Consider the following 25,904-nt stretch of genomic DNA (forward strand, 5'->3'; position numbering starts at 1 on the left):
AGATACATTTTTCCTCCTGCCACTGTCCCTTACGCACCAACAAAGTATTACTGATTCTAATTGAAAATCAAGTTAATGAATTCCTGGCAGTGTCAATAACCCAGACAGGCGCCTCCCCACCCCCACCCTTCACCTCCTTCGACCAATACAAAATCTAATCGAATGTTTTCATTGAAAAGGGAAAATAACGGAAAATACCTTGATTAACATTAACATAATACTTTGCTCTGTAGAAAATTATTGTGGCACATTGGCACAGGACCGAGTGCATGGGCAAAATTAATAATGCATTCCTTAATTAGCATTTCAGGTTTTTTAATCCTTTTTTAGGGGGGAACCCAGATTAGAAAATTGGGGAGGTTTGGGCTGGCAGAAAATGGTTGAGTAGTCAGGTGGAGGGACCAGTTTGAGTGTCTTTGCCTTGTAACGGGAAATGCACATGCCCTGGTACATGGAACAAGATGCGCCACGTAGAACAGGGCAATCCACTTCACACACACAACATTCTGCACCAGGCTTATCTGAAATAATTCCTTATGCTGGTCTGTGACTGTAATAAAGATGTGAATTGGAAATAATTCCAACAAAAACAGAATTCTCTGACCTATACAACATTCAGCCAATGGGTACACATTTGTGTTGTCTTTAGATTTTTCTAAATCTTCTTCTAGTTGTGCAGAAGGGCCATCAACTATTAATGGTGTTTCAAGGACAGCTTGGTCCTGACTTCCAGGCAAATTCTCTTCAGCTGCCCACTCTGAGATGTGCTTGTTTACTTGAAGAGCTGAAAAGATTCCATGCTCTGTGCATTATATACCAGAGATGGGGAGCCTCTGATTCTTTATATGATCTTGGACTCCAACTCTAATCAGTCACAACTAGCCAATACAATGGTCAGAGATGATGGAAACTGTGGTCCAACAACATCTGGAGACACTGGCACCCAGAGGGCAGGGCTCTGACTTCTGAGGTGATGTCCGAGGTCCTGCAAAACCTCTGACGCAACTTTTGGTAGAAACCAGAAGTTACATCAGAAGTCTTCAGGGCCTCAGAAGTGCCTCTGTGAAGTGCCAATGTAACATGATACTACAATGTCATGATATCACAATATGTCACAGGTGCCATTGGGCACCCATAATCTGAGGCCAAAGTTGGCACCCCTGTGGAGAGTCACTGGTTCCCCATTTCCTGTTATACAGCATAGGCTCTTTCCACATAATTGGGAATTCTGGATGGTGGATTTCTTGGTCAGAGCTCATATATTCTGTATGTATGTAGTCTTTAATCAGTCCTTTGGTCATATTTGTGGAAATCAGGGACATGGACAGAGGGTGCAGTCAATCTTCTCCAACATTTTTTTTTTCCCATTTCCATGGGTATGTCACATGCACAAGTCTAGAATCCATTATGCAGGAACTTCATTTAGCCATTGTCCCTGAACATCTTATTCCTGTGCTATGCTGTAAAAAAAACACACACCGAACCCCCCCCCCCCAATAACTTACACATATTACAAGGGAAAGAGAAACCACAGCCTTTCAGTGCTATTTGATGGAACTTTATTTTGTAATCCAGTATGTTGGATGTTCAGTTCTATGTATCAGCAGAAGCCAAGAATATATGGATGTTGGCTTACAGATGGGCTTTCTCTTTTCTTCTGCCCGATTGTATCTTAGTAAACTCTTGACCTCACAGACGTCCTGTGTTGGGGTTGTATTTGTGTCCTTTCTTTTGTTTGTTTTATGTATTGTTGTTTTCCCCCCACCTTAATGCATAATTGAACATTTCATCTAATTAACTATTATTATTTTTTAAAAAATCTTCCTGTCAGGGTAGGGAAGAAATCTTTTCATGACCCTTTGCCAGCGATGAAAAATAATTGCTCAAAAGCCAATCTTTGCACACTCTTTTCCAGGTGGAAGTGAATCTTCATGGGATAAAGAGAAACTTCAGTCACCCATCCCACCGGGATCCCATCACGGGGTCAGCCATGCGACTCTGGCAGGGCAGCCAAGTCTGGGAAGTGCTCATCCTCTCAGCCCTCTGCAGCAAAACCATCTGCTCACAAACAGTATGTATGATGGTATCCCCTTTTCACCCTCCACATGGCCATGAGAAGTGTGGGAGGAAAACTGAAAACGTTAAAAAGCTGGGCTGAAAAATCCTACCGCACTTTCATCCCTTGCAAACGTGTGTGGAGATACTTAGAAACTTTTTGAAGCCCAAGTGGATTCTAAGAATTGTCAGGATGGTGTTCTTAAATACAAGGTATTTACATCATCAGGAAAACCTTAATACTGCTTCAGGTGACCAATGTGGCTGCTCTCAACAGCCCAGTCAACATTCCAGGAGCATAATTTCCCTGGGTTGTGGAGGCTGGTTCTTTAGGGCGAATGGCCCAACCAATCTCAGTCTTGATTCTTTCTAGCCCACCTGTCTGCCTTCCTGCTTACAACAAATCCAGAGGGTAGGAGGATGAGGTGAAGGTAGAATGTGTTGGCTCAACCTGCCTTTGGCTCTGGCTCCACCTACTGTTGAGCTCCATTCTTTCTGCTCTACCAGTTGCAATGTGTACCAGCCACCACTGTCCTTGGAAATCAACTGTTTTTATCATTTTGGTAAAGGAAAGGAAATAACCTTGACTGTCCCTTATTTAAAGGTGAGACCACAATTAACAAAATGTTAGAATTCACCCACCCCATTAATCCAATCTTTGGGGTGTTATTAGCCCCCTCAAACTTGGGCCTAATGCTTAGGACCAGAGCTATAACTTGTAGTCCTAGATATTTCATGAGTTACACTGAAATCTAAGCACTTTTGCGTGGGTTTGTTTACTTTTTTGTGTGTGCAAACAAATGGGAAGTGGACAACAAACAACATTTTATTGGGACATTTGGTTTTTGAAATAAAGCTGGAAAGAATGATTACTTGTTATACAAGTTTCTTTGGTAATTCTGCCAAACTTAGTGGTTTGAAATCATTGGAAAATACAGCCTTCTTTCTTTCCTGGTGCACAAAAGAATATTTTGTCCAGGCAGGAGAAGAAAAAGAATGTAGATAGGTTGCATGCCAGATCGACAAGGAGGAAAAGAGTTGTGAAAGGGTGACAGCAAATGAATGAGGGAAAAATAAGATCTGCATTGTAATGTTTTAATTTGTGTTCTGAAATTTTAAAGGTAGGTTTATGCAATTTATTTAGGATACATATCTTTGTGGATATGTGATGCATACATACAAAGTATCTTGATTATCACTCCCAACGTTAGTTGAACACACTGAGCAGTTTGCACTGGTTCTTATAATAATGCATTCTCTGGTCCCCTGTTTGGCTAAAAGATAGACCCTAGACTTCTTGTGTCGCACTGAATAACAGTAGCTAACTTCTATATACTGAAAATTTCATTTTCTGTTCTGAGGAGTTCAACACATTTGCCGTATCTAGTATCCTTTCAAGGTCTGCAAATGAAATTTCTTTCCTTCCTTTCAGATTATTTCACTATTTTTATTATTGTTGTTGATCACCCTGTTGTCTTGCTGATCACTCAGCAGTCTTCCGCAAGACAATTCAAGGGTTTATTGAATATCAGGCATTATGTCTGATTTGTGAACATGAGATGCATTTCCTTCACACACCCTTTTGAAAGCACTTGATGTATTGTCCCTTAAAACTGGCAATGTGCTGTTAAATTCCGTTTGTAGTTTGCATTTAGTTTGCATGTCAATTGGACTCTAAGTAGGCACGCAACTCGGTGCGGACAGATGGTGTCTGGGAGGGTTGAAAACTCCATGGAGTATGAGGAAAGATTACCAGACTGCTGTGGGGGGCATCAATGAGGAAACAAAGACTTATGTTTGTATGAGCTTGGTGGGTTGGGTGAGGTTGTAGAACTGCTTAAAGAAAAGAGATGTCACACACACTGTTCCACAGCCCATCTAAGTGACCAATTAAATTTATTTATTTATTTAGCATTTTCTGTTAACATTTCTAAACTGGCAACCTCTCAGCAGTGTACAATAAAATCAACGAAACACCAGAAAAATTATAAAATCATAAAATGCAGAGCAAATGACCAACACTGAATCAGATTAATTTGTGTTTAAATTCAGATCCAGCCCTATCTTCAAAGATTGTGGTGCACATAACATTTAAACAGATTAACGTGCTGAAAAAATAAATATAAAAATGGTCGGGTCGGGGCTAAAGATGGATGTGTAATACATCCCTGTCCATCTCTAGCACAAAATTTCTTCTCAGGATTTTTTTTTTAAAAAAGGTCATGCATAACTGCTACTCCTGTGAGGGACAGTGGAAATTATTTCACTTCTGTGCTTGGAAGTGGTGGTGAGAGGGCTGGTGCTTCAACATCTACAGTGGCTTTCTTTTGTCTTCCAGGTACAATCACACCTTCTGGTTTTGCTTTACTCAGCCCTTTAATGCATTGAGTCCACATGACAAGCACAGTCTGTACTAGGAATGGGGAACCTCTGGCCCTCCAGATGTTGCTGGATGACAACTTCCATCATCCCTGACCACAAATTATTTTGGATAGGACTGGTGGAGTCCAGCAACATCGGGAGGGATGCAGGTTCCCCATCCTTTATATACAACAGGAATTGAGAACGTTCTGCCCTCCAGTTGTTGTTGGATTCCAGTTCCTGTCAGGGTTAACCAACATAGGATGATGTGACTTGTAGTCCAGCAATATCTGGAAGGCCACATGTTCCTCATCACTGGTTTAAGCAAAGAGCCTTCTCTGTAGTGGCACCCACCCTGAAAATACCCTCCCATCAGATGTCAAGGAGATAAATAATTATACAACTTATAGAAGACATCTGAAGGCAGCCCTGTATTGGGAAATTTTAAATGTTTAATGTTGTATTTGTTGGAAGCCGCCCAGAGTGGCTGGGCCAACCCAGCCAGGTGGGTGGGGTACAAATAATAAAATTATTAGTATGATTAATTATAAATAAGCCTCAGGCTGTCAGATTCCCCACACATATTTCTTTTTCACACATGAGAGGAGGAGAGGAAAAAGCTAAGCCTTAAAAGTAAGTTGCCAATCCAACCACAGTTAACTAACAGAAACCCAGATCAAACTGCAGTATGATGTCCTAGATATTCTAAGGTTAAAATGCACATTTCCTTTCCCCTTGTATCGCATGAGCAGGAAGAAAAGGGTATGCGTGTGTTGAAGCCCAAAGCGTAGGAGGCAGGGGGGATGATCTCAAGATTCATTTCAGTTGATACCTGAATAATGATTTTGTGTCGCCTTCATCAAGAAGTCTGGGGCTGAAGGGAGTTGTGCCCCTAAACATCTGGAGGGCACCAGGTTGGTGAAAGCTGATTTGGATTAATGTGAATGAGCCTGGAGATCACCCCTTCCCTTAATAGTTATTAAAATGTGTTTGCCCTGTTTTCTATCTGTGTAGGACCATAAAGGTAGCTAAAAATGCCCTCAGCCACAAAAACACTTTAAAAGTTCATAATAAGTTCATAATAATTATAAATTTGAAAACAAGCCATCCTATCAGGAATGGGATGAGCAGGAAGAGCAACCAATGCTTTGCTGGTCAGTTATACAATGAATCTTTTTGACTGAAGAATTTTTTCCACTGACATGTTCTTGCAGCTGCATATTTTTAACCTGGGTTATACACCTGAGTTGTCTGTGTTTCTGGTCTTTTGTAATTACCATTTATGTCAGTGTTTTATGCCCAGGTTCACTCTGCTTAAAATATTATCTCCATCTTTGTTAAGAAAGCTTTGCCCCTTGAAAATGCCATCTGTTTGCAGTGTGGATTTGTTTATTTGAACGTCTATTCCTCACCTTTCCCCAAGGGCTCGAGGAAAGTAGCAATACTTAAAAAATAAACCAAGATAACACACCGTAATGAAATTCAAGATATCCTATAGCTGTTCAGTCCTGGCCATTGCATGACAACTGAAACAAGAAAATACAGTTTTTCTGGAAGCTATTTGGAGGTTATGGTCTTGGATAGAGCTCTGTGTTTCAGAGTGTCTGTTTGGCTCCCTCTCTATCTGGTTTTGGACTCCAGGTCAAGATGTTACACACTTTTGACATGGATGGGAAGTAATGATTGGTCTTAATCATTTTAGGTTATCTTAAATCATTTTTTAAAAACACAATATTTTATTAATGATATGTGTCAAGTGGTGGCTAATGCCCATTGGGACTAGTGCAATGGTAAGCAGGGGGGTCAACAGTTGGTGGAGCCAGAGATGACAAGGAGCCATCCCCTAACCGGTTGCAAGTAAGAAGGCAGGCAGATGAGGGCTTGTCAAGGGGAGTCCAAATGGACCAACGTCTATATGATTAACAGATGGAAAAAGAATGGGCATCATTCCATACCTCCTTTTCAGCACCTCAAAGAAAAAGCCACAGATCTCTATATCTTTCTGGTCTCTCTGTGTTCCCTCACTTTCTTCTCTTCTTCTTCATCCTCTTCCTCCATCTCCTCCAGTGCAGACAGAAAAAACTTCCAACGTTTTAAAAGTGCCCTGTGGCTCTATGTAGCTTCCCGTCCCCATCTGTTTATTTGTAACATCCACAGATACCACAAATTTTCTTATCACCCCACCTGCAATTTGCTGGGGAAAAGATCTGATAGATTATTAATTCCATGGAACAGTTGCAGTCTTGAGTAAAATGTCAGATTATTAAGGAATGAAAAAAACAAACAATATTTAACTGATCCACAGCCTGTTTTCCCCCCACAGGAATAGATCTGCCTTTTATGATGATGCCCCACCCACTTCTCCCAGTTGGCCTACCTCCTGCTTCGGTGGCAATGGCTATGAATCAGATGAACCATCTCAACACTATAGCTAACATGGCAGCTGCAGCTCAGATGCACAGTCCTCTTTCAAGAGCAGGAGCTTCAGTTATAAAGGTAAGGCTCCAAGCTTAGTTACACGATCAACATAATCACATGGTGCAGCTCTTGTTGGAATATACCCTGGCAGCAAGAAGGGAGGACCTCATATTTACAAGCTCTTTTCCACACAGAGAAAATAAATACAGAAAAACTGGGTTTTCTCCTGAGATGATCTGTTTCCAGTTCAAGGGGAATGTCTCTCAGGTCAGCAAGGTTTAGGGAAGTGACTTGTCATGCATAGGTAATGTGCTCTGCAAATCATACAGCTCAGGGAAGTAGGAAGTGAAGTTCCAAGGTCCTAAGAGTTATTACACATATATGAACCCCAAACAGCAAAAATTGGAGCAATTGGAAAATGATAGAAACAATGAATGGAGTCATCTCAAGTACTTAGAGCACAGTGGTGATTACTGAGACCTTCCTTCCTTCAGCCTTCATGGTTTTTGTGTGTGTGTGTGTGTGTGTGTGTGTGTGTGCGCGCGCTAATTATGGTGGAGCCAACAGTTCCTGAGAGCAGCCTTCTCCTCTCCCCCGCCCCATAGAATGCCTGGAATAGAGTCATCATCCATGGCATTGTTGAAAACAAAAATGGCAGACTCCAGAATCAAGAGTGTTGTTGTTAAACGACAGCCCAGAGCCTGCATCAGTGTGGGCCTTGCTGATGCTCACCAATATCAGTCCATATGTCACTTCAATTATAATGTTTAAATGGGATTAATGCAATCAGTCGATTGAATTGTGCAAACCCTGTTGCAAGCTGTTGTATAAGTTAGTTGCTTCTCTGTAGTGTCAGAAGAGTCTGCTTCATGGACATCTTTGAATGAGGTTATCGTGTGTGTCTCCCTCCTTGCCTTAATTTATCTAAAACAAAGCTGCCTCTCCCTGCCTTCACCACTACCCTGCTGCAAAATGTGCCTGCTCAGCAAAGTTAACATTTAGTACTCTGGAAAGAAATGTCATAACTATGAAATTTGATTTCATCTTGACAAGAACACTATACATTAGGAAGAGCTACAGTAGGCCCATTTAGAAAGCCTTCCTTGCCATCTTTAATCTAGCCTAATGTGATTAGCAGGTCCTACTAGCACTTCTGTAGTAAAGACTCTTTGTCAAAAACTCTACTGTAAATCCCTGCCTTTACAGTCCCGCTGAGGAAACTTCCTCTCTTTGAATCTTGGCTTGCCGTAAGTCATCCATGGGATCAGAATTTTAAACAAAATGTTAGCACTCCCTGTTCTGCAGGATATGTCTTTAAGAAGCGCAGAATGAACTGAATTGAGTGTAAGCTGGTTGTTGATTGTAGGGCTAGGAATGGGAAGATTTCTCATTTCCCCAGTTCAGGAAGGCTTTGCACGGATGCTTGAAGCTCTAATGGAGGCTTCATCTTCTACACCATGCCTTTCCCATTGTGGTTTAATCAATGCCTCTATCCAGGGAACTTTGGGAACTGTAGCTCTGTGGGGAATGGGGTCGCCTTACAACTCTCAGTAACCTCACTGTTCCTAGGATTCTTTGAGGGAAACCATGACTGCTATAGGTGGTATAATAGTGTTTTAAATGTATGGTGTTGTTATGACTGGAGCTGTTACATAGGAGCCAGAGACTCCACCCCCTTCCTAACTCTCAACCAGAACCTGATCCATACAGGTGCATACAGTGGTACCTCTGGTTACATACTGAATTCATTTCAGAGGTCTGTTCTTAACCTGAAACTGTTCTTAACCTGAAGCACCACTTTAGCTAATGGGGCCCCCTGCTGCTGCTGCACTGCCGTTCTCATCCTGAAGCAAAGTTCTTAACCCAAGGTACTATTTCTGGGTTAGCGGAGTCTGTAACCTGAAGCGTATGTAACCCGAGGTACCACTGTATATGTAATTATCTCTGCTGCTAAGTAGCCTTGCATGAAGCTACCTGGGCACTTCACAGATGGCCCTGAAGCTCCTGGCTCACCTTCTTCATTTTCCTTATGACTCCGGTTGGAATGAGCCAGCCAGAAATTTAGGTAACTGGTGTGGAGCCCTCTGGGTGAAGTAATACCACTGTCTAGGGTGTGAAGTCTAGGGTGAAGTAATACCACTGTCATTGGTCTGAATCCATTGCCACGCATGTCTTATTCAATGACTCCATTGTCATTGATGCCTAGATCTAAGGACTCCATTGTCACTGGTCTGAATTCATTTTCATTAATGATGCACTCACTGGATGCAGTGACTCCATTGTCAGGATTGCTGGCAGCCTGGAGATCTGATGAGGGAGAGTTCATGCTCCCTCTGCTCCTCCTCTAAGGAAACCCTAGGTTCCAAGTCTGAACTTCGACACAAGCCCCAGTCCAAATCCCCACTCACCCATAAAAGTGAAGATGCTTTGCACTCAAAAGTGTCCACTAGTGAGCATGCCACCCTGTGACATGCAGCCACTCCTGCTTGTCTAGATGAAAGATACAGAGGGGGAAGAGGTGGAGAGGTAAACCCCTATCCTTTGCATGGCCTGGAATGTATCCTATTATTGTGCAAAGATAAGAGCCATATTTGTAGCTCGGCCAACCTTTTGGCTCAGACAGACTTTTTCTCTGTCACTGCATGAGGCAGGGCTAGAATTATTATTAATGGGTGGACATTGGAAGAAAACACACTTCAGCTAAACATTAGGAGAAATGTCATGGCAGTGAAATCTGTCTGACAGTGGAAGCAGGCTGCCCTGGGGAATGGTGGCTCTTCCTCACTACGGGTATTTAAGCTGAGGCTGGCCACCCGTCTGTCAGGGATACGAACAGGCAGGGTCCGCACCATCGTACATCCAACACACATTTAAAGCGCATGTCTTCCTGAGTCTGAGGCTTCTTGAGCCAAAATGCTTGGAACTGTAGTTTGTTAATTGAATTGTAGCTCTGTGAATGGGAAACTACAGTTCGCGGGGTTGGGGAGCCAGGTTCTGTAAATGTCTGTTGGATGTGCTTTAATTGTATGGTACAGACTGTTCCCATTGTTGCATTCTGCATTATAGATCCTGCACTCAGTGGGAAGTTGACCTCCAAGATCCCATGTAATCTTGAAAATCATTTGATTCTATGTTCATTTAAAAAAACAAACACTGGGGGAGGAGGCACTTTGATATTATGGCACTTCAAATGCATCAATATATTAGTAGTAGTAGTAGTAGTAGTTTTACTGATACACGTGCCTAATGGTAAGAACCCTGCAGATCTCCCAGTTATTCAGTTTGCTGTGCAATCATTGTGATGGTATAGCAGAAGGAATCGATGCTTCTTCCTCGGGGATGCAGGTTTGAGACCCATAAGTGCCAGATAACAGTTCTTCCAAAGCTCAGTGGAAGCTTCTGGTAAATAATAACCAATGCGCTGTGTTTGTCTTTAATGTTGGGAGAGCTATTTTGAGTTTCAAATCCACATGCTTTTCTGTAAAAGCTAACCTGGGAATATTGTCAGACCAATCGCTTATTAGCCTTTTACTGTGCTTCAGGTCCTTTTAATGTTGGCTCAGCCGCCAGCGTTTGTTGTTAATAACAAATATAGCCCTAATGTGGGCTGGAAATAGCATTAACGTCATTAAGCCTGGAAACATCATTTAATCAGTCAAACACAGCATCAAATAAGGAATGTTTTCATAGTAGGAAAGAGATTGCAGGGAGCTCGAGAGAGAGAAAAGCCTAATTAGTTTGAAGAAAGTGAACCATATGATGGAAAACAATAGCTAGGCAAAAAGAAGGGTGGACAGTGCATTTAAGATGCCTAGAAGGGCTTGCTTCACCCCTCCCAAGTTTACCCATGTAGATTTGAGGAAGGCAATCCTCAAATCTCAACAGGTACAGCTGACTTCTTCGTTCTCCTCCTTGTGTTTTTCGCAGCCAGAGGCAAATGGGACTTCCAAAGCAATGCTATGGGGGGGGGGGGGTTCTGGCCTCTTGAATCTCTGTGCAGAGCTTGGGGATGGGATGGCCATGGCAGGGTGCGGGTGTTGCAACATGTCTTGAGCTCCAGTTGAGTCTAACAGCCTCAGTATGCATTCACCTCCCCTGCTGTTCCTTCACTATATGATCACATGTGTACCGGTTCTTCGTTTCTTACCATTATTTTGGAGTCCTTTTTAAATTTTTTAATTATTTCATGCACCTCTACAAATCTTGGCGTTCCCCCAAATAGGCAGCTATCTCACCAGTGGTTTCTCAGTAGCCCAGTTTTTGGCTTATAGTGCTGTTGGCATAGGCTGGCCGAGTTCAGTATTAGTTGGAAGGTCTCTCCCGCACCAGCATTTTGTACACAGAGGAGAGTTTGCAGAGGCTGGGAGGCTTTCTAGCTTTCTCTCTCTTGACAAGGAAAATAGAATGGGCAGAGAAACAACCACTAACACTGCCTCACATCAACCAGTCCTCCTTGCCATAGTCTTAGCAAAGGAACTGTTCATCATTTGTTCCAGGACCTTGAATTCAGTACTTCCTTACAAAATAAAATAAAATTGCTTTCCAAGAATAAGCCTATTAGAACACAAAGCTGCTGCTAGCCTACAAACTATTCAAAATGCTGATGGACAGGAGCCCACCCAATTCCTATAATTTGCAAATGAGCAAAAAAGGTCTCCCAGCTGTGTGATGGGAATAGTGTATATACTGGATTTTGATACTTGCTCTTCACTGTGCACCTAGTTCTGCAGAGACAGCTGGAAAATCTTCTAGATTATTTTCTCCCCAAGGGGTTACAGATGCCACAGAAGCAAACTTGGAACATACTAGGTGCTCCAGCTTCATGTGTTCCACAGTGACCAACCAGATGCCAAATGGAAATTGGAGCAGGGGGTGCAGAAGGAAGATGGTGTTCAACTCAAGTTTCCAGTTTTCTAATCCATGCCACCCCTGATGATTCCATCTATCTGTTTAATGGGATTTTAATACATATGCTGTTGACTGACATATAATGTAGTTTGACTATTCCTCCAAATGAGGAGTGGGGAAACTGTGGCTCTCCAGCTGTTGCTGGACTGTGACTCTCAGTATTCCCAACCATTTTAATTGCTGACCACAGCTGATGAGAGTTGTAGTCCAACAACATCTGGAGGGCCAGAAGTTCCCCATCCCTGCACTAAATGTCCTCTTACCTTTATTTTTACAAAGATCTTTGTTGGGCCATTAATTTATTCCCCCCCCACACACTTATCTGGAGTAGCAATACTGATAACAAGTCCAGGAAATGTTATAATAGCACAAAGGAAATGTCTGTTACTATTCTTCAACTCACAGAGAATTGCCAAAGTGGTGTGTTCTTGGTTGGCTATTTACCAATATCCTCTGATTATCTATGGGTTTGTTTGGGTTGTTGTTTTTCCTTTGGCTGAGCAGCTGGCAATTAATGAGTTGATGAGAAATGGTCACAATGCAGTGAAATTAGTAAGTGAACATCTGGTATTAAAAGCTAATGCATGCTGAAGGTGGAGGTAATCTTTCAGATTATAGTGAAACAAAAGTCCAGTTCGGGCCTGAACAGGAAATGCTTCTTGTAGGGGGCAGGGGGAGAGGGCCATCCATGCTGGCTCTGCCCCAAACATCCTATCCACTTACTTCTTAATCTTCTTGTGTTGGGTGGGGAAAGTCTGAAAGGGGCTTCTGATTGCAATCACTTGGACATGAGTTGAAGTATTCATGCAGTTAGACACCCTTGATTATCAAAATTCCCAACCATGCTGAGCGTTCTATGCAGGTTCAGTGTTGAGAAGGTTGGGAACAGAAAGAGTGGAACTGGTGCACGCCGGAACATGGTGGGTGAGATGAGCTTGTGGAGCTTGAAGGCATTTTCAGGTTGATAGTCCTCCCCCCGCCCCTCCCCCAAGGCATAATTCCTAAACAGCAATACTCATTTTATTGATACCAAAGTTACTTCCTCTGGAGGGACAACGACATTGTGGTAGAGCACGTTCTTTGCATGCTCAGAGGTAGAGCATGTGATCCACATTCAGAAAGTACAAGGTTAGCTTTCTGTTTCCAGTTTAAAAGCAAGAGGTAGTTAGTAGTGGGAAAGATCCCTGACAGTCATGGTTACACAATAGTCTGATAAGCCTTTAGTAAACCAAGTGGTAGGTTAGAAAAGTGTGAAGTTCAGATCATTGCTCCAGGGATATGCTGTGGATGAGAAGCTTTGCTGTGTACATGGAGATCCCCTAACTCCACCGTAAGAGCTTCATTCATTGGGATTGCCCCCTGTGTTGAAAAGAATGGGAAAGTCTACATTCCTGAAGCTGGAGGTTGTAGCTCACATGAGGTTCTGAACTGAAACACATCCATCCAATTTAAGCCTGATTTATACTTTACCTATGGCATGGTTGCCATTTCCTGGCGGTGGGATTCTATAGAACATTTAGATGATTCTCTCGTGCGGTTACAAGGATTACATGGGCAAAACAGTTCAGAGCTCCATCATTTCTGAATATTTGTGGGGAGTAGGAATGTGATGGCTAGTCACTCCCAACATGGAAATGCTCATTTGGTCATACCCCATGATACCTCTGCATCCATTTAAATGTATAAAAGTGCCCACTATTCCCATGTTGCTTTCACAAATTTAGCTGGACATGTAGGTGCCAGGGGGCATAGCCAGAGAGATCTGCAAGGCAAGGCTTTTCAGCACAGTACATCTTTCCCTCTCACATGTTCTGTGAATGCATGGGGAGGTTCTTTGAAAACACTATTTCAAAAGGATACAGTGGTACCTCGGGTTACAAACACCTGGTTATAAACATGTTGGGTTACAGACTCCGCTAACATGGAAGTAGTACCTCAGGTTAAGAACTTTACCTCAAGATGAGAACAGAAATTGCACAGCGGCAGCGGGAGGCCCCATTAGTTAAAGTGGTACTTCAGGTTAAGAACAGTTTCAGGTTAAGAATGGACCTTCGGAACGAATTAAGTTCGTAACCAGAGGTACCACTGTATTTGGTTGTCAAAAGATTGACCCAAAGGGCTACCCTTGATGCAGCCTTCAGCTCCTTCTGAGAAGTGCAGCCTCAAACAGGTATAATAACATTAAAAACACCACAGTGAAAACATCATTTTGAAGAGATAATTTGCATTACCAAAGGTATTCTGTGTTCATCGGGAAGCCATACTTTCCCTATAAAATCACAATCTTGAAGATTCTTCATTTTTGTTTTCAGAAAGATCCTGAAGCAGGGTGATGTTGTTATGCTGCCTCCAGTTTCATTAGTGAGTTAACTCCCACATTGCCCTGCCCAGAAGATCACAAGAGGAAAGGCATAAATTAAAAAGAAATATCGAGACAAATGTATGAATAAAATTCCAGTATTCAGACAGAGCTGCAAAACCCACTTGTCAGCAGAGAAATGCCATTAAGTCCTTTAGGAACTCATTAATAGATTAACATTTGGATGAGTAATTATAGCTGCACTAGAAATAAAAATAAACAAGCAAGCCTTAGCATCACAGCTCCTCTAAACACTTGGCACACAAGTGAAGATCAATACTATGAAATATCACTGCTGGAAGTACTAAGGTCAAGTTGATTATGTCAAGAATAGATATGCTCTGCATGTGTGTATCTGTGTGTTATGTATATATTGTTGTGAGTTGGGCTGACTTGGTCACTCTGAATGGGTAGTTTGGGCCCTGGCAAAAGCCATCTTCTGTCATGTGGTACCCATTGGTACTGAACTTATAAAGGGGCTATGCAGAATGCATGGACTAACACACTACTGATAACCACCACTCCCCCATGGTTGATGCATGATCTTATCTATTTGAAGCAGACATGGGTGTATATGCATAGGGTTCCATCCATGGAAATGAGAATGCTAATGTCAATACTTCCACATGTATGAATCCCTTTAGGGTGTTGGCATCTAGTGGGAACAGTTAGCCAGTGCATTCCAGGCAGCCCCTTAACAAATTCATGGGTGACTTACATTTAAAACCAAAACATAAAAATGCAAATAAAACATCAATGTTCTCATGCAAACTCCTACAGTTAAATCGTGTGTGTGTGTGTGTGTGTGTGCGCGCGCGCGCGCACACACACACACACACACACACAACTGCCACTTGCCCAATAACAGCTACAGAAAGCTTTGGCAGCACACTAACAGCACTAAAGTAGGACTAAAGGTAATGTTAAATACTTTTTAATGACTGGATGGTCTGTTGAAGTTCAGCAGTTCATTTGCAGGGGAGTAGGGTATGAGAAAAATGTCCTGCAGTTTGCATTTCTGTACATGTGTTGGAAGGGGGATGCAAAGGGAAATAGGACACTTCTTGGTAAATGAAAGGAACAGAGAGAACTGGTAATTTTTTGACGGAGCTATTTATTAATTATTTTACTTTGAACAATGTATATAAAGTGTTCAACTTTTAAAAAATGCAAAGCAATTACCAAAAGTAAGAAAAACAGTGCATAATGAAATAATATTAAAGCAATAAGAAATGCAATAACTTCACATATCCACAATAACCATCAATATACATGACTCTCAGACTAATCTTGGAAAGCCTTGGCAAAGAGAAATGCTTTTAGAACGGTAGCATAGAAAGCAAGGCTCTGCCACCCAGCTACCAGAGCATCGGGTGGCAGATGCTGGTGGCGTGGAGTGGTGGCAAAATGTTGGTGCACAGTTGTCTTTCATTCTTACCCCGTCCTGATGCCCTTCTGTGCAGTGAAGGACGCTGTCCCTTTGCCAATGCTGAAGTAAGATTCAAATATCACCTCCTTCCCTACAGACCCTCTCAGGTGTTAAGATTGGAAAAGCGGCCCTCTTAAGACTCATGCCACCCTAAGAAGTTCTGCAGGTGACAGCTGAGGAGAGCGCATTATCTGTGGTTTGACTGGTGCCTTTGTTATACACCTTTAGGTGCCAGGCTAAAATGTTCCTGTTTAACTAGGCATTTGGCTGATTGACATCTTATGCCTTTTTAAATGTGTTGTCGAAGGGGAGGTGGTTATTGGTTGTCTTTGTTTTGTTTTGATTTTTAGTATGGATGGATGGATGGATGAACAGATGGATGGATGAACGGTCAGATGGACAGAGAGACAGACAGATGATAGATAGATGATAGATTGATGATAGATAGATAGATGATAGATAGATAGATGATGATGATAGATAGATAGATAGATAGATAGATAGATAGATGATAGATAGATAGATAATAGATGATAGAGATAGATGATAGATAGATAGATAGATGATAGATAGATAGATAGATAGATAGATAGATAGATAGATAGATAGATATAGATAGATGGTGGTAATCTTATGTTGTTAACCGCCCTGAGATCTATGGGTACAGAGCAGTATACAAATTTTAATAATGATAATAATAATAATGACGACCAGCACTTTGAAGTGTCCCCAAAATTGAACTGGAAGCCAGCACAGATTAGACAAAGTAATGTGCTCCCCCTAAAAATCCCAGATAGTACTCTTGCCACTGCGTTTTGCACTAGTTGGAGTTTCCAAACATTCTTCAACGGTAGTTCCATGCAGGTCTACTTTATCTAGGAAAGGGTGCAGCTGGTACTCCAGCCAAAGCTGTGCAAATGTGCCACCTGGCAACCCAGGAGCACCTGCAGACTGCAACCCTGGTCCTTCAAGTAGAGTGCAATCCTATTGACAGTAAGCTTTAGTTTTGTTGTAGCAGTCTTCTAATACAGGAATGGGGAATCTGTGGCTCTCTGGTTCCCCTGCAACTCCTACCACTCCTGACCATTGGCCATGCTTGGCTGGACCTGACAAGAGCTGGAGTCCAAGCTCCACAGGTTCCCCTTGCGCTTTTCTGATATTTTCTTCCCTCTGAGTGAGTAGTAATTCGCTATTCAGAAAGAAGCCTTTAATGTGTTGGGCTAGCGGAACAACAGCTATTTCAGGAGAACAAAACTGAAATACATGAAGAGTGACACGGGGCTGTAAAATTCAGAAACGACAGAATGAAGTCATCAAGGTGTAAAAAAAAGATTTCAGGCTTTGAGCTTTGCAATTTTTCTATTGAAATGTCCTCATTGATTTGTTACAAATACTGTTAACCCTGTGTTTGGAAAATGGCGGGGACATTATCGCTTGTGTTCTCATTTGTAATAAAATAGATTAACTTGCTGTGAAATTTTAACTAGACGGAGACACAACAGTAGCTACCTAATGAACCACAGCTCATTGCTGTTAAGTAGCTTAATAGATGCATACTGATTACGGGGCTGAAAAATGGATCTGTTTACGTGCAAAGAAGAAACTGCTCGCATATATTAAGGGGCAAAAAGAGAATCACAACTGCCTTCCATTATAGAGAACGTCTCAATCCACATCCTGGTTCTCATTGCTGGGTCTTCATTTATCACCAAGTGCCATCTAAATGTAGTTTGTCAAGAGTCCAGACCTCTAGGGAGCTCCACTACTACCTACCTGTGAAATGGAAATCCTTCTCACATCAAGCATGTGCCCACATGTTTAGTTAGCAATGATGCAAATTTGCTTTCTCTTTCCAAAAGGGTTCATTATTTGTAAGTTAAGCTGTTCTGTCATTGTTCCATTAGGCCAGAGACTACAACTCCCATCTTTCCTGACCATTGGCCATGCTGGCTGAAGTTGATGGGAGTTGGAGTCCAACAACATCTGGAGGTCCACGTGTTTTGCTTTAGAGTCTTGAATCAAAGGGGTTCTTTGGGACGAGTAAGGGATTGGAAACTAAGGAAAAAAACTCTTCAAATGCATGCAATAGATGGGAAAAATTCAAAAAACAGAACCAACGCTTCCTTGTTTCTCTCTCAGGTCCTTTCTCAGTTTAAGTAATGTAATCCAGAGGCCATTTTCACTACCCAAAATAGTAGTGCCTATTGTTCTCCTCCTTTTCTTACCAATATAGTTATAATCTCTGCAATAATATCCTACAAGTCCCCTGGGAAGAGAGAAGGAAAAAACACCCAATGTTTGTTTCAAACTGATTTAAATAAAAAATGCCCTCAAGATACAGAGGCACAAAAGGCCTTGAATAGATTACGATCTGTTTAAGGTTAACAAATATTTTTAATTAGTAGACAAATAGTACAGCAATTAAATGCTTCTCTTTTAAGTTTTATTAGTTATTGTATGTTCATTAAATAAGAGATAATGAGTTAAAAAGCATGTCCGTTGAGGATTAACCACTGTATAATAGATAGGCATCTGTTACATGATTTTGAGGTTCACTTGGCATTGAATGTCCAATAACTATCCTATTAAAAAAACGTATTTCAGGCAACATTTTCAGCACTGTGTGTTTGGAATAGACAAATGCTATGTACAGTATTACAATTAGGAAACTCTGTTCTAGGACCCCCTGCACAGCCTGCTGGAAGCAGAGCTTGAAATATGAGGCCTGATTAGTAGCGTGGCATCTTAACACATTGCCAAAACAGAGGAAGCTTCCTTCTACTGAGTCACATCATTAGACCATCTAGCTCAGTGTTGTCTGCACTGACCAACAGCAGCTTCCAAGATCTCAGAGGAGGCTTTCCCCCAGCCCTACCTGAAGATGCCAGGGATTGAACCTAGGGCATTATTCATGCAGAACAGATGCTCTACCACTGAGTAGTGGCCCTCCCTTCCCAAGAGGACATGTATCACCAACAGAGGACACAAAGAGGATAGATTTACATAAAATTTGCATGTGCTAATTTGTAGGTATAGAAAATTGGAAATAATTACTGTGATTTAAATAGTGGGTTGAAACTGTGACCAGTGTGCCTGCTTAGTCTGCTGTCCAGCTGCTAACTACTGATGGGCAGCTTCAGGACTCATGATCTCCCTTCTTTTTTATCTTTAAATTGGACCTGGATCAATCAGCACTTGAAACAGAGAACTGTATTCCGTATAGTAGGATACCTTACTGACTAGGGAAGCCAGAGCCTAAAATAAAAAATCACGGGGCAGGGTCTGGCATCAGCACGGAGAGAGATCAGAGCTGCAACAGGTGGTGAGAAAGAGGTCATTGATGGATCTAAGGACGGAGCCTCTCAGACTTTGGCAAACCTTGAGGTAGAGCCTAGCAGATGTAGGTGGACCCAATCTGTAGAGCAGAACACAAAGCAATTCAGCAAAGTTGTGCAGCTGGAATGGCTAGCCTTTGGCTCCCCAGATGTTCCTGAACTACAACTCCCACTATTCCTGACCATTGGCCATGCTGTTTGGGGCTGATGGGAGTTGTAGTTCAGCAAGATCAGGAGAGTCACAGGCTACCCCACCCCAGGTGTACAGCATAAAAATGCATTGGGGGTAAAATATGCTGTCCTTTGGGTAACTGATCTTGAAAGTGTATTCTAAAGTAACACCAAATACTATTTGATTGCTTTAATTGCTTACTATGACTTGGTCATCTCACACAGCTACTGCCTTAGCTTGTGCCCCAGGTATTAAGGAGTGGATTTAAAGCACCCCCCACCTCTCTGGGATCTTTTCCACCTTTGACTTTCTCTCACCAGAGCACTCTGGGGCTGGTTGATGCCTGGCTGCCTTTTGAACAGCCACCTGCAGCACTCTCCCTACCTGCTATTCCCAGTGGTCTTGAGGTCTTGAGTCCCCCTTGTATTCAAAGGCACTGCAACAGAGCCATGCCAGCATGCATTCCTGCTCTCCCTCTTGCCTACCCTTCTCTGCCTCTTCTGCTGAGGCACCTAGGATAGTACTGTCTTGGCAGATATATGTGTGTGTTCTGATAGGTTTGGGGGATGGCCTAGCCATCAGTCTGAATTGGGGCAGCAGTGATGTACTCCAAATACTTTATTTTAATGTGCTTCTTCTTTCTAAAGGAGAGAATTCATGACAGCCCTTCACCAGCCCCATCCATGGAAGAGAGTCAGCGGCCCGGGAGTCATGCCTCTTCACACCAGAGCAGCAGCATTTCAAGTTCTCCATCGCAGCTTGACAACACATCAGATAGAATTGGTTGGTACCCTATTCTTGGTGGCTGTTCTGATGCCACTGATGTCTGGAACTGTCCTTTGTCAAAGATCTCTCACAAGAGACAGGTGGAAAGAAAGCTAATTGTAGGAAGTGAGCATATATCCAAAGGATGCAAACAAGAAATAATGACTGTGGGTGGCAGTAACATTTAATCAGTTAGATTAGCCACTTAAGAGCACAAGCCTAAGATTGTTCTCAGAGAAGTTCATCCCACTGAGTTCAGTTGGATTTATTCCCAAGGAAGATTGCACACCCAATTTTAAGTGGAGAGAAGAATATGATACAAGCTTGAATCCAATTTAATTAGGTAACAGTTATAATTAGTACTTCCTCACAGAATATGCTCTGGTTGGTTTCAGTCCTGAAAAATTTAGGAAACAGATTATATTAGTTTAGGAGAGCTCCTGCAAGTCTGAGTAAAGAATACTGAGCTGGATATACCAATGGTCTGACTCTATGTACCTACGTTCCTATAGTCACAGTCTGCAATCTGATTGCAACCTGAAAATCACCATATTTATTTTAAAATGTTTGCTCTCTGACAACAAACATTCATCAGAGTCATGAAAAGTATGTTGATAATAATAATAATATTTTAGAATAGAATTTTAATAGTTCTGTTAAGTATGACAAATGTAATTTTAAATCAATAAAGAAAATAAGAAAGCCAAATATCATATAGTTACCTCATCCATGTGATTTTACAGGTGCTACATTAAAAGAAAAATCTCAGTGGCAAAGATTATTGTCTTTGAACTGTCATCCATCAGTTTGGGTTGTTAACCATCTAGCTGTCTATATCTGTCTATTAAGTGAGAGGAATTACAGATAATTACCAATTCCTTAAATCCTCTGGTCTATTAAAAGCATTTTTCTTCCGAAATGATTTCAATGAATCACTCTTCTTAATTAGTTAATCTGAACATTTCAGAGGAAATCACTCATGTCTCAACTCATCTGCAGTTTTTCACTTTCTTCATGGTTTTCTTTGTATTGTGCTTGCAGGCTTATTTTCCCCTGTCTTCAAGAATTGGTAATTCCCTCCCTCCAAAAAAAAAAAAGCTTTCATTTTGTCCATACCCCTAGACTCCCATTTCTCATGTGACTAATGGATGGAGGGTGTGCAGTGCTATTTTTTTTTTTTAGAAAAATTGGTGCCAAAATGCACCATGAACACCTCCTTTGTTGGAGTACAGCTGTTGGCAGAAAACATAGCCCCAGTCTACCTTTAATGTGTTAGGCTTTTATATGGAAGGGATAATGTGGGCTCCTAACACTAGGTGCCTTCTTACACAACCACTTCAGAATTGTTCATACAAGATGCACGAGCAAATGGTGCATATGGATTTTTTTTTAACTTGTGAATGTGTCCAACAAGGTACAAAATATGGGAACCAGGCATTTTTTTAAAAAGTGAAAAAGTGAAAGATAATTCTTAGAAATGGTGGTGGTTTGTATTTGAATGATCTAACTGGTGTGCATTTTCATGTTCCATAGCAATTTTGCCGGCATCCATTACTAGACTCCAGTTGCCAGTATTGATCACAGAGCAGGGATGGAGAACCTTTTGTCCTCTGGGTGTCAGACTACAACTCTCATCATCCTTGGCCATTGACTAGGGCTGATGGGATCTGAAGTCCAGCAATATCTAGAAGACCACAAGTTAGCTATCACTGACATAGGTGGGGAAAAGTATTTTGCAAATTCACTTAGAGATGTGACCTCTCTCACACTAGGAAATAGTATTACTTGGTATTTCAGAGAGCATAAATGGATTGACATTTGAATATACCTCCGGCAGATTAATAGAATATCATCAATGGTGATAAAGGAGACAACTAAATATTTACGTGAAAGCATCTGTAGTAGGAAGAGTAGGTATCCCTCCTGCTAAGGCTTGCTTCAGTTGACACCATCCCACACTGCAATCATGGTGGGTTTAAGCTTTAAGAACATATGTGAATTCTTTGCAGTGGCCATAAAGTTAACTATTCTGATTTCTCTGGCTAGGATGTAATGTAGCCCAGTCAAGGGCCACCAGTGGAAAAGGGACACCAAATAACTAAAAGGATGTGCTCCGAAGGCCCTTTCCCATCTGACTTTGTATGAATTGGCCAGCTATGTTGAAGCTCTTGGGCTTCACAAATCTCTTACCCGCTAGCCAAAGCAGTGTTCATTATAAAACCTGATCCTTGGTGGCAGGTATGTGGCACAATCTTATCTTATCTTATATTTATTTACGGCTATAAGCCCATAAAATATGTACAAACATAAAAGCACAGAAGCATAAAAACCAATACATTGAACGACAGAAGAGGAACACCACGATGCAAGAGTGGGACATTGAGCAGTGACATTTCCAGTTCCTGAATAGCAATCTCAAGAAGTTTGAGTGCCCCCAAGAATATAGTAATTGCTCTTCACTGTTGTACATTGAGGATATTGTTTATAATTTTGGCAAATATGCAGGTCAATGACTCTCACTCTTTTTCCTTCTTCACTCTGTCATGCCCATTCTTTTAGGCCTGCTGGCAACCAATAGAGAGGGTGAACCTGTGGATCAAGAGCCTGGGCCCAACCCAAAGAAACTCCTGAAGGAAAAAGGTAATGTCCTCTAATATTTCATTCTTCACAAAGGATCACAGACTGGATTCACTGCACTCTTCCTGTCTGTTGAAAAATGATCACAGTAGCTAAGTGTGTATCTTTCATTTGGTTTTAGATTGCAATTAGATGGCATTTGTTGCAAAGCCCCCTGCCCCCTCTATACTCTGTCTTCTAACCGTGGAGAACAAACAGACAAACAAACAAACAAACTCTGTCTGGTTCATAGGCTGCAAGTTCTGCTTACGTGGTTCAATCAATTGTTAGGGATATTGGTGAGCTTCTTTCATGTAGAGGTAAAACAGCTGATTCAGACCTCTGAGGCCTCACATTTCATGGAAATAAACACACCAGAGATAGGGACAGACAGGAAAGTAACCCACAAGTATAGACCTGAAGTTCAAAAGAGCCAGGTTTTATTCATTGGGAAGAGAGCATTTCACAGGTTGATGGAAATAATACATTATTTCAACACAAAGATAGATGTTGATGCCCTTGGATAGGGGTATCTATTCCTGAATAGTTCTAGAGGACCAATACCAAGTGTAGTGCAGGGGTAGCCTTGAGATATTAGGGTCTTGAACTCCATAAGGCTACATATATCAAACCCTGTATTGAAATACCCATCTGGTTCCTTCTTGTCTTGCCTTCAGACACCAGATCAAGACACTATTTTTTCAGTATACTTTGCTGTCCATGGTGAAACACAATACACACACACACACACACACACACACACACAAATGCCACGTACAGAAGCTGCCTAGTTTGGCAGCTGAATCTTACTCTGATAGTGGTAACAGGATAGTGGCCTCCACTGTACCTGAGGCTACTGCATTGATGAGGGTGCAGCATAGGTTCAAAAGCACAAAGGGACATAACCACCAGGCCCTTGGTCCACCTAGTTCAGTATTGTCTACACGGCAGCAGCTCTCCGAGGTTTCAGACAGGGGGCAAAATAATAATAACCCCCAGCTTCACCTGGAGATGTTATGGGTTGAACATGGCACCTTCTGCGTGTCAAGCAAATATTCTACCTGTGAGCTATGGCTGTTCCCTTGTAACTTGGCTCTTGGGAATGTGCCCCAGCATTTGTCACCTGAGTGGTCATCTTATCAGAGTTAGGTCCTGGTTTTGTTGCTGCTGCTTCTTTGCTGCTGGTTGCTGCATTCATTGGAGAGTGTATGTGTGTGTTTTGCAATGCCAGAGCTTTCTGGTTGTTGTTTTGTTGCTTTGAAGGACCATATGAATGGAAAAGCAGAGTGAACATGTCTACATAAATAAATTCATGTATAATATGGTATGCAAAAATAGATTAAATATGAATATGACTAAATATTTTGAGTGCTTACTGTGACTCAGCAAGTTGGCTGAAAGTTGCATTTCTGAATACAGTTTCCCCCCCTAGAACACCCATTTTGGAGTGAGCCTGTGGCTACAGATTATTGGAAGTTATATGGCAAAATTATCCAAATTTTGATTCACACTCCACCAAAATTATACCAAGCAGATGAATATTAAATAGGGAATGCCAGTTCAGGAGTGCAAATTCTGCAGTCATATCTGGGCTGTTCCTTGTAGCTTACCTATATACTTCTGTTACTTGTGTTTTGTATACAGTATTTCCTTCCGCAATATTTGTATATTTGTATGAAATGTGAGCCTCATTTTTCATACCCTGACTGTTTGTCTTTACCGAGAAAAATAATAATAATAGTATTTATCCCTGTGAAGGTTTTCAAAGTTATTATTAAGGTGGTATGTAGTTAACTCAAAATTATCAACATTTATTAAGTATGACAAGTCAGCAATTTACACAAGCATGGCAAACATATGTTTTCACATCTGGTTTGAGTAATATCATCATGATTTTTAAAATGATTTATAGCTCTGCAGGCCATAAAATGCCAGCTTTGCTGTAGCTTGGAGTTTTTCAGTCATTGAGCAAATTACTAAAAGCATGTAATGGGGGCAGGGTGGGGGAGCAGGGGAGTGAGGGAGAGGTGTTTGCCCGCGTCTTAAATGGTAACTCCAAAAGTTTGGTATTCCATAACAATTAGCAGGGCAACTTGTGCAAAATCCAGCTACAGTTGTTAACACTCCATATTAAGAAGCACTAAAATGCTGACAAGGTGATCTTGTTCCTCAATAGGTAGGGAGCAGAATTCAGAGTGTGTCCCTGTAGGATGCCGCAATAATCAGGACCACCTAGGGGCAGGGAAGAGGGGTTACAGGTCCAGATCCAGCAGGGGAGCCAAACTGTGAGCTTTCATTAAAAAAAAAAAAAGTGTCCCTAGCACATGTGGAATGAAAGTTATGAAGCAAAATGCACAGGCACCATTTGAGGCAATTGCTTTGTTAGTTATGAGCTTACCCTTACCTTTCAGTGTGTTTCACCAGTGAGTGAAGTCAGAGGTGTGTTTGAAAAACGCTATAGAGAAGAATAAAGTCACACAAACCAGAGAAGACACAAACATGTCTTCCGAATGGCCAAGGAAATCCCTTCTCCAGACAATACAGAAGAGATTTCCTGGGCCATTTTGAAGCCATGTTTAGGTCAGGGATGGGGGCGGGGCGCATGTCAAACTAGTTTTTCCTCTAGAATCAGACAATATCAAAAGGCTGCCCTGTTAATTTTTAAGGGACTTTCTGTGTCATTTTGATGCTGCCTCCCCATCTTTTTCCATAGAGAAGTGATTGCTATCCAAATAATATCAACAACAACAACAACTGAGAAATCAAGAACTGCAGTGTTGTGGTGACAGAGCAGTAGTGTGTCCTCTCAAAAGTAGCAGCAAAAACAGGAATACATGCTCTTTCAAACTCAGATTAAGCTTCATGCTATCTTCTTCTTCTTCTTCTTCTTCTTCTTCTTCTTCTTCTTCTTCTTCTTCTTCTTCTTCTTCTTCTTCTTCTTCTTCTTCTTTAGTATGTGGGTATCAAGTAATTGCCCTGCTAATGGAAATAAAATCAATCATTACCATATATTGCAAGGAGCAGGAGGATTGTTCTCGACGATGTGTAGGCTATGTCATCCCTACAAAGTAGCCCAGTGATGCTATACTTATTGGGGGGGGGGCAAGTAGTGTATGATCCGCTTGCAGTGTAGTACAGTGTTGCTATTCAGTCTCTTTTAGGTAAATGCAGTTGGTGGAGGCAGGGGTTAAACTTATAGCAGCAATGGGCAAGGCAGGTGATTAATTGCTTTAGCACCCATAGAGGAAAAATAGGGGGATTCACTGCTGCTGGTGGTAAAAACTTGTAAATGGAGAGATTCATGTCAAAGACTGAAATACTTTTTTGCTCAAAACAAGAAAAAGAAAGTGGTAGCTATTCGACTTGTTCTGGTAACATTGCTGTAGTTATTAAGGAAAAAATAAATGATCACAACAAATGTTTTTAGAATGCACAGCTTGCTTTTTAAGAATTTAATGTTGATTTCTCCAGGCATGGGCTTAGTTG

At 41.6% G+C, this 25,904-nt stretch overlaps 1 protein-coding gene across 10 annotated transcripts in view; it reads left to right on the forward strand.

Annotated features, from left to right (window-relative positions):
* Positions 1–25,904, forward strand: part of DACH2 (dachshund family transcription factor 2) — a 326,026-nt gene that overhangs the window by 247,155 nt on the left and 52,967 nt on the right. For all 10 annotated transcript variants that reach the window (XM_081897386.1, XM_081897378.1, XM_081897380.1 and 7 more), the window contains 4 exons: positions 1,916–2,071; positions 6,740–6,912; positions 19,685–19,820; positions 22,362–22,442. In XM_081897386.1, coding sequence (XP_081753512.1) covers positions 1,916–2,071; positions 6,740–6,912; positions 19,685–19,820; positions 22,362–22,442 — 546 coding nt within the window. The remainder of the gene's footprint in view (positions 1–1,915; positions 2,072–6,739; positions 6,913–19,684; positions 19,821–22,361; positions 22,443–25,904) is intronic.

Source organism: Podarcis melisellensis (genome assembly GCF_964234715.1).
Source record: "Podarcis melisellensis genome assembly, chromosome: Z".
Lineage (NCBI taxonomy): Eukaryota > Metazoa > Chordata > Lepidosauria > Squamata > Lacertidae > Podarcis > Podarcis melisellensis.